Raw genomic sequence first — 9,729 nt, 5'->3', positions numbered from 1 at the left:
GGTGAATGTGTGTCATCAGTGTTGAAGCATCTAACCTCTGTCACACGTATTAGTGAAAACTCGTTCTGAATCCTTTGCAAAACGGGCAAATTTAACTGAATCAACTGGTGATGAACTCTGAGCCTTCATGACGCACCGAATCATTTTCTAAAGAACTGTAATTGACTCTCTTGGAACCAAATCATGGTGAGGTTTGAGATTCAGCGATTCGCTCATTTAACTGAATTACTGAATCAAGTCTAACGAAATCAAGTCCTGGAGAAGTCTGAGAATTCATGATTCACTGAATCGTTTCCTAAAGAATGGTAACTGAATTGGTCTTGCAGACTCGATTCACTGCTTTACTGCATGCTCCCTGACTGTGTCACTGTAGGTGAATCGTGATTATAATAATGCGTATCTGGGCTGGACGCAGCTGTCCGTGTGTGTATGACTGCATGTGGGTGTTTTACCTCTTCTGAGCGCGTGCAGGGCGGAGGTGAGGAAGGTGATGTAACCGGGAGGCTGAGGAGACGAATTAAACTCGAAGAAGCCGACGACGCCCTGCTGCACGAGAGGAAACAAAACAGGAGACAGAGACGCGAAAACACGTTAACAATAACGACCATAACGACAGAACGGTGCGACCGATATGACCGTCTCCTCACTGATACCGATTTTAAGGAGCTAAAATTCCGATAAACGATCATATCGGCTGCTATAACAGTCCCTCTTTATATTAAGCGTCTCTAATAACTGTGTAGTTACATGTGAACAACATATGCAACACTAATGTAATTACTAATGATTTAGTCAGCGTTATAGACGGATCACAGAAGCACACATAGAATTACACGTGAGCATCAACGAGTTTTACATGGGTACAACATACTTATAGAATGGTAATTAATGTGCTGTGGTTAGGTTACCTTGTTACAACACAGTTATTAAGCAATAATTATGTAAACAATAAATGCTATATTATAAAAACCCTTGACCTGTAGTGTAATAATGTAACTAAACAGGCGGTACTGCTGTGATCCATCTGCAACCTGGCTTCAATCATTGGGAGCTACAGTGTTGTTACATATGTTATTGATGTGTAACTACACAGTTGTTAGACATGCTTAATATAAAGTGGGACTGCTGTGATTTAACACAGTCAAAGCTTCACTGATCAGATTGGCAGGCACTGACTGTTCATTAGAGACGTCCTAAATAACAGAAACGCCGTCGTGCTGCGTGTGGAGCTACCCAGAATTCTTCATTTTATTGGTTCTTATTTTCCTCAACAATCTCATCAGAAACGTTCTGGATACGTTCCACGTGAGTTATTTCAACCTTAATGTTCCTATAAGAAGAAAATATACACACACGTGTTTTTATATTAGAAATATGTTCGAACACGAATGTGTTCCAGAGGATTTCACCACATTAACAGAATATATGCGGTGAAATATGAAATAACTGTGAATGCTTATCAGCTCCATCTGACAGTGGAGGAACATCTCCAGAATCCTGTCTGATGCTCTTCACTGTCTGATTCCTTTAGAAATGAGTTTATCAGCTCCATCTGAAAGTGTAGGAACATCTCCAGAACCCTGTCTGATGCTCTTCACTGTCTGATTCCTTTAGAAATGAGTTTATCAGCTCCATCTGACAGTGGAGGAACATCTCCAGAATCCTGTCTGATGCTCTTCACTGTCTGAGTCGTTTAGAAATGAGTTTATCAGCTCCATCTGAAAGTGGGGAACATCTCCAGAATCCTGTCTGATGCTTTTCACTGTCTGATTCCTTTAGAAATGAGCTTATCAGCTCCATCTGAAAGTGTAGGAACATCTCCAGAACCCTGTCTGATGCTCTTCACTGTCTGATTCCTTTAGAAATGAGTTTATCAGCTCCATCTGACAGTGGAGGAACATCTCCAGAATCCTGTCTGATGCTCTTCACTGTCTGAGTCGTTTAGAAATGAGTTTATCAGCTCCATCTGAAAGTGGGGAACATCTCCAGAATCCTGTCTGATGCTCTTCACTGTCTGAGTCGTTTAGAAATGAGTTTATCAGCTCCATCTGAAAGTGGGGAACATCTCCAGAATCCTGTCTGATGCTCTTCACTGTCTGAGTCGTTTAGAAATGAGTTTATCAGCTCCATCTGAAAGTGGGGAACATCTCCAGAATCCTGTCTGATGCTCTTCACTGTCTGATTTCTTTAGAAATTAGTTTGTGTTCCAGGCTCTTCATGTTAAATCTGATCTAATGGTCCTTTAGCAGGACAGAAGCGAGAGCTGTGGGTATGAATACACTGAAGTCCATTGTGTGTGAGATCACAGTCAGCATGTTTAGATACATCTGGAACCTTCACTATACTCAACTCAACACAGAGAAGCACACATACAGATAAACGAGTTTAGAGAATATGAGTTTTTCTCATACTCTGATGTTTTTACTGTTATATTGGTGGAAACAGAGACTATAAGCACCAGTGCATATCGATCTATACACGCAGGTAACAGCAGGTGAAGGATCTGCATCAACAACCATCCCTGAAGACTGAACTCCAGCGGAGAACTGAGAGCCGTTTCCACACAGCGGCGTGTTTAACCACATCAGAAACACAGACGCGCTTATGAAACCTGGACCTCCGGCTCAGAAACCGCCGCTCAGCAGAGAAACTCAGCTGGGCTGATAAAAACACAGCGACACTCTGATAAACACCACCAGACAACAGGCTGGTCCTTCCCCAGGCGGCCGGCACACTTCGGTCAGCACGCCGCCGACGGTACGCCACTGCTGGACCGCCCTGTACCACCTAAACTACTACCCTAACTAGTTTTAATCTCCTCGGATCTTAAATGCACACAGAGTCTTATATAAATGTGTAGGTTCTATATGTTTAACATATTCTCTGATTCTCCAAACGTTCCGTCCACAACTCACTCAAAGCATCATGGGACGCGGGAATAAGACGGACTCTTTGAAAATTTTTTAAAAAATAAATAAATAAAAAAAACGGGACTCCTCTGGTGAGGAGTGGGGTGCAGGTGGTACCTCGTGGTGGGATAAGAAGGTGTTAAGAGCGGTGCGGGTGGGCAGGTATGTGAGGGGTGTGGAGACCCTCCGGATGAAACTCTCCAAGTACTCAGCGACGAGAGGACCCTTATACTCTATAGGACCGAACCTGCAGACACACAGGGAGAAAGGCACCCGCATTCAGAGCGTCCCACAGTGAGGCACAGCGCTCCACCATCTTCCCCGCACAGATAAACAGCTCAGACCCACACGTCCTTATATGGGCGCCAGGGCAACTACAGAATGAGCGCAGAGGCCTGAAGGACCTGCACGGCGCCTCTCACCTCCTGTAGAACAGGTGAATAACGGGGTACTGGAAGAAGTTCTTCTGCTTCCGGCACTTTCCCTGATTCCACCAGCAGTTCACCGCTATGAACTGAACCTGCAGGAACAGGAAACGCATCACTAACGAACAGGTGACCAAACAGGAAACGCATTGTTAAAGAACATGTTCTTGAGGTTCTACTGTGACGGAGTACCTCGACGGCCATGCGCAGCGCCACCTGCTGGACCTGCTCCCGTGCGCTGATGGAGTGCGCACACCAGGGGGCGTAATAAACCAGCACACATACATCGGCCCCCTCCCTCAACCGCTCGGCCTGATCCTGCTGACCCTGGAACAGGTCAACCACCGGAACCTTCGAGGAGAAGAACCGCACCGGGGGACGAGCTACAGCCACTACATCCTTCGCTCGGCTGGAGAGAGAGGGAGAGAGAGAGACAGAGAGAGAGACAGAGAGAGAGAGAAAGAGAGAGAGACAGACAGACAGACAGAGAGAGAGAGACAGAGAGAGAGAGACAGACAGACAGAGACAGAGAGAGACAGAGAGACAGACCGACAAAGAGAGAGAGAGAGACCGACAGAGAGACAGACAGAGAGACAGACAGATAGAGAGAGACAGAGAGAGAGACAGACAGAGAGAGAGAGAGAGACAGACAGAGAGAGAGAGAGACAGAGAGACAGACAGAGAGAGAGAGACAGACAGAGAGACATACAGTCAGACAGACATACAGAGAGAGACAGACAGAGAGAGAGAGACAGAGAGAGAGACAGACAGAGAGAGAGAGAGAGACAGACAGAGAGAGAGAGAGACAGAGAGACAGACAGAGAGAGAGAGACAGACAGAGAGACATACAGTCAGACAGACATACAGAGAGAGACAGACAGAGAGAGAGAGAGAGAGACAGAGAGAGAGAGAGAGAATTATTGTGGCTGTAAATGATTCTCTGTTTATTCAGAACAGTTCACAGTGGTGGTGATGGGAACCAGACGTCCCTCTAAAAGCTCCTCACAGTGGTGGTGATGGGAACCAGACGTCCCTCTAAAAGCTCCTACAGAAAGTTCCTACATGAACTGGTTCTGAATTCACTGCCTGATGACTGAGACGCTGTTTTATGAGAGTTTAGAGAACTTCAACTCCATTCATGGTGGAGGGAGACATGCAGGGCGCTGTGCGGCAAAATAGTCCCCAAAGAAAACTCATTATTCCAGATTTTCCACTGTTTTCCATCATCAACATTCCAGATAAGCTCAGAAGACTCGTGTAGGTTCTCTGGTGGTTATGGATGGTAAATAAAGTGTCTATATCTGTGTTGTAGTCATGGCGACGCCTGGTTCCCATCACCACCGCTGTAAAGAGCTTGCGAGTTTCTCTTCAGTGAAGCTGCTGAAACGGCTCAGGCTGGTTGCGCTGGTTAGACTAGCTGAGCTGGCTGAGCTGGCTGAGCAGTGACGGTTTAGCTGGTCAAGCAGCTCGGTCACACAATCAACCATGACCAGCTTCACCAAGCAAGACCATTAGCATGACCACCATGACCAGCATGACTACGCTAGCCGACCAGCATAATGAGGAAGGTCAAGTTGCGCCAGCATTACCAAACTTTGAAACCATGGGCGACTTTGGGAGTTGACTGGACCGTGAGTACAATGTTTCGTTCCACCTCATGTACCACTTGTGATGCGAATGACAATAAAGCCTTATCTTATCTTATGTTCTCTTATCTCTAACTGAACCGAACAGTGCCGTAATTGAACTGCGCTTAAGTGAACTGAACCGCGCTGTAACTGAACCGCGCTGTAACTGAACCGAACTGTGCTGTAACTGGACCGAACTGTGCTGTAACTGAACCGAACTGTGCTGTAACTGGACCGAACTGTGCTGTAACTGAACTGTGCTGTAACTGGACCGAACTGTGCTGTAACTGAACCGAACTGTGCTGTAACTGGACCGAACTGTGCTGTAACTGAACTGTGCTGTAACTGAACTGAACCGCGCTGTAACTGAACCGAACCGTGCTGTAACTGAACCGAACTGTGCTGTAACTGAACTGTGCTGTAACTGAACCGAACTGTGCTGTAACTGAACTGTGCTGTAACTGGACCGAACTGTGCTGTAACTGAACTGTGCTGTAACTGGACCGAACTGTGCTGTAACTGAACTGTGCTGTAACTGAACTGTGCTGTAACTGAACTGTGCTGTAACTGAACCGCGCTGTAACTGAACTGAACTGTGCTGTAACTGAACCGAACTGTGCTGTAACTGAACTGTGCTGTAACTGAACTGAACCGCGCTGTAACTGAACCAAACTGTGCTGTAACTGAACCAAACTGTGCTGTAACTGAACCAAACTGTGCTGTAACTGAACTGTGCTGTAACTGAACTGAACTGTGCTGTAACTGAACTGTGCTGTAACTGAACCGCGCTGTAACTGAACTGAACTGTGCTGTAACTGAACTGTGCTGTAACTGGACCGCGCTGTAACTGAACTGAACTGTGCTGTAACTGAACCGCGCTGTAACTGAACTGAACTGTGCTGTAACTGGACCGTGCTGTAACTGGACCGCGCTGTAACTGAACTGAACTGTGCTGTAACTGAACCGCGCTGTAACTGAACTGAACTGTGCTGTAACTGGACCGAACTGTGCTGTAACTGGACCGAACTGTGCTGTAACTGAACCGAACTGTGCTGTAACTGAACTGTGCTGTAACTGAACTGAACCGCGCTGTAACTGAACCAAACTGTGCTGTAACTGAACCGAACTGTGCTGTAACTGAACTGTGCTGTAACTGAACTGTGCTGTAACTGAACTGTGCTGTAACTGAACTGTGCTGTAACTGGACCGAACTGTGCTGTAACTGAACCGAACTGTGCTGTAACTGGACCGAACTGTGCTGTAACTGAACTGTGCTGTAACTGAACTGAACCGCGCTGTAACTGAACCGAACCGTGCTGTAACTGAACCGAACTGTGCTGTAACTGAACTGTGCTGTAACTGAACCGAACTGTGCTGTAACTGAACTGTGCTGTAACTGGACCGAACTGTGCTGTAACTGAACTGTGCTGTAACTGGACCGAACTGTGCTGTAACTGAACTGTGCTGTAACTGAACTGTGCTGTAACTGAACTGTGCTGTAACTGAACCGCGCTGTAACTGAACTGAACTGTGCTGTAACTGAACCGAACTGTGCTGTAACTGAACTGTGCTGTAACTGAACTGAACCGCGCTGTAACTGAACCAAACTGTGCTGTAACTGAACCAAACTGTGCTGTAACTGAACCAAACTGTGCTGTAACTGAACTGTGCTGTAACTGAACTGAACTGTGCTGTAACTGAACTGTGCTGTAACTGAACCGCGCTGTAACTGAACTGAACTGTGCTGTAACTGAACTGTGCTGTAACTGGACCGCGCTGTAACTGAACTGAACTGTGCTGTAACTGAACCGCGCTGTAACTGAACTGAACTGTGCTGTAACTGGACCGTGCTGTAACTGGACCGCGCTGTAACTGAACTGAACTGTGCTGTAACTGAACCGCGCTGTAACTGAACTGAACTGTGCTGTAACTGGACCGAACTGTGCTGTAACTGGACCGAACTGTGCTGTAACTGAACCGAACTGTGCTGTAACTGAACTGTGCTGTAACTGAACTGAACCGCGCTGTAACTGAACCAAACTGTGCTGTAACTGAACCGAACTGTGCTGTAACTGAACCGAACTGTGCTGTAACTGAACTGTGCTGTAACTGAACTGAACTGTACTGTAACTGAACCGCGCTGTAACTGAACTGAACTGTGCTGTAACTGGACCGAGCCGTGCTGTAACTGGACCGAGCCGTGCTGTAACTGGACCGAACTGCTCTGTAACTGGACTGTTCTAATACAGTCTGACGGCTGTCAGAGCGCGAGCCTCCTCACCTGGGACACGTCATCGCCACCGGCATTGATGAATGACCATCTACAAGCGTTAAGTACTGTTTATCACACACACACACACACACACACACACACACACACACACACACACACACACACACACAAGGTGATCGTACCTGCAGTTGAGCGTGAGCGCCAGCAGCAGCGCGAGACCCAGCAGCACCGCGCCGCACATCACCGCGGCCATGCGGCCCCGCACCATCACACACACACACACACACACACACACACACACACACACACACACAGAGAGAGCACTACACACGCTCTACACACTCTACAGTACACACACTGTACACACACACACTCACACACACACACACAACGCGAGCTCTTCCGGAGTGGCGCGGGAGGGGCGGGGCCAGGCGGAGGGACTGTCTATAAACTACTACACACCGGAAACACGCGCACTGTATACATTTAACTCTCATTATACACCCAACGCCTTTAACTCTCATTATACATCGGACACATTTAAGTGATAATTATGTTTGAGTTCTCGGAACAAATAATTCATAGTTAATAAATTAATACATTCATATTAATAAATACATAAGACCATATTTTAATCATTTAAAAAACACAACCATCAAAATAGATTAAAAAAAATACATCTAAACAAAAAGCACAATGTAGTCTTTTTCCTGCTCCTCCGTTTTCTGCGCTGATGTGAACCTTACAGATCATCCCTCAGCCCTGCAGGCTGACTCGCTCTGATCTGAACGGCAGATTGTGCTGCTCGGCGCTCAAAATCAAACGTTTCCGCTTCAAATGACACTTTTAATGTTCAGATTAAAACCTGAGGATTCAAATTAAAGCCAGTCCCTCTTTAACCCCCCGTTTCTGCGCTGTAACCGCGAATAAGCGCTGTAAACACGGCGAGGAAGCGCGCTTCAGTAAGGGACCGTCAGCAAGCGTCTCTTCTACCGTCAACACGGAGTTAAATAAAACTCTCTGATGTCAGCGCGTGCAAACACGCAGCAGCGGGAACACAGCGACCGGTCAGTCCAGCGTTAATTAACAACACCAAAAATAAAAGTGAATCAAAAGATAAAATAGGAGAGAATTGTAAATTTCCCCTGAGAGCTGACCGGGGTATTTACACCGCTGCCGGATCCCTTACCGCCGTAGTGCTACAGCCCTGCCCACCGCGTGACGTACACACACACAGGAAAACGTTCTTCTCTCTGATTGGCTAAAATCTCCGCCGGGAGAAAAGCTCGCTCTGAAATTAAAGCGACAGGCAGAAAATAACCACAAAAACATCAATACTAATGTTTATTACTCATCACTACTTATCACTAATAAATCAATAAACACAGCCAGAGATCAATAAACTACTGATCACTAATAAATCAGTAAACACAGCCAGAGATCAATTAACTACTGATCACTAATAAATCAGTAAACACAGCCAGAGATCAATAAACTACTGATCACTAATAAATCAGTAAACACAGCCTGAGATGGGTGGGAACGTAGATCGACCGGTAAATCGAGAGCCTTGCCTTATGGCTCAGCTCTTTCTTTACCACAACAGACCGGTAAAGAGCCCGCATCACTGCTGACCCAGCACCAATCCGCCTGTCAATCTCCCGCTCCCTTGTACCATCACTCATCACCCCGAGATACTTGAAGTCCTCCACTTGAGGCAAGAGTCTATCCCCGACCCAGAGAGGCTTTCCACCCTTTTCCGCCTGAGAACCATGGTCTTGGATTTAGAGGTACTGATTCTCATCCCGGCCGCAAACTGATCCAGTGAAAGCTGAAGTTCACGTCCTGATGTCCCTAATAGCCCCACAACATCCAGAGTCTTGAGGAACTCAGGGCGGATCTCATCCACCCCTGGAGCCTTGCCACCAAGGAGCTCCTTAACTACCTTAGCGACTTCGGCCTCAGTAATGGACAAACCTATTCCCATGTCCCCAGACTCTGCCTCCTCACTGGAGAACGTGTCAGTGGGATTGAGAAGATCCTCAAAGTATTCCTTTCACCGCCCAATGACGTCTTCAGTCGAAGTCAGCAGCACACTATCTCCACTATATACAGTGCTAGTGGCACACTGCTTTCCCCTTCTGAGTCGCCTGATGGTTTGCCAGAATCTTTTCTGAGCCGATTTAGTCACTTTCCAAGGCCTCACCAAACTCCTCCCATACACAGGTTTTTGCCTTGGCGACGACTGAAGCCGCAGATCGCTTGGCCTGTCGATACCTGCCAGCTGCCTCTGGTGTCCCACAGGCCAACCATGCCTGGTAGGACTGCTTCTTCAGCTTGACGGCATCTCTCACCTGGGGTGTCCACCACCAGGTTCGAGGATTACCGCCCCGACAGGCACCTACTACCTTACGGCCACAGCTACAGTCAGCCGCTTCAACAATGGAGGAGCGGAACATGGCCCATTCTGAGTCAATGTCCCCCACCTCCCCCGATATCTGGTCAAAGTTCTGATGGAGGTGTGAGTTGAAGAT

At 47.1% G+C, this 9,729-nt stretch overlaps 1 protein-coding gene across 2 annotated transcripts in view; it reads right to left on the bottom strand.

Annotated features, from left to right (window-relative positions):
* The window catches only part of txndc11 (thioredoxin domain containing 11), a 15,145-nt gene extending 7,617 nt beyond the window's left edge, over positions 1 to 7,528 (bottom strand). The window contains exons 1-5 of one of the 2 annotated variants that reach the window (XM_017725058.2): positions 7,378 to 7,528; positions 3,527 to 3,743; positions 3,332 to 3,429; positions 3,027 to 3,156; positions 453 to 546 (exon numbers count right to left, since the gene is read on the bottom strand). In XM_017725058.2, coding sequence (XP_017580547.1) covers positions 453 to 546; positions 3,027 to 3,156; positions 3,332 to 3,429; positions 3,527 to 3,743; positions 7,378 to 7,463 — 625 coding nt within the window. In that variant the 5' untranslated portion in view covers positions 7,464 to 7,528. The remainder of the gene's footprint in view (positions 1 to 452; positions 547 to 3,026; positions 3,157 to 3,331; positions 3,430 to 3,526; positions 3,744 to 7,377) is intronic. The other variant, XM_037543729.1, reaches the window with a different exon arrangement.
* Between the last annotated feature and the right edge of the window lie 2,201 nt (positions 7,529 to 9,729).

This window comes from Pygocentrus nattereri, chromosome 12 (genome assembly GCF_015220715.1).
Source record: "Pygocentrus nattereri isolate fPygNat1 chromosome 12, fPygNat1.pri, whole genome shotgun sequence".
Classification (NCBI taxonomy): Eukaryota; Metazoa; Chordata; class Actinopteri; order Characiformes; family Serrasalmidae; genus Pygocentrus; species Pygocentrus nattereri.
Note: the sequence above shows the minus strand (reverse complement) of the source record. Positions and strands in the feature narration are given on the sequence as shown.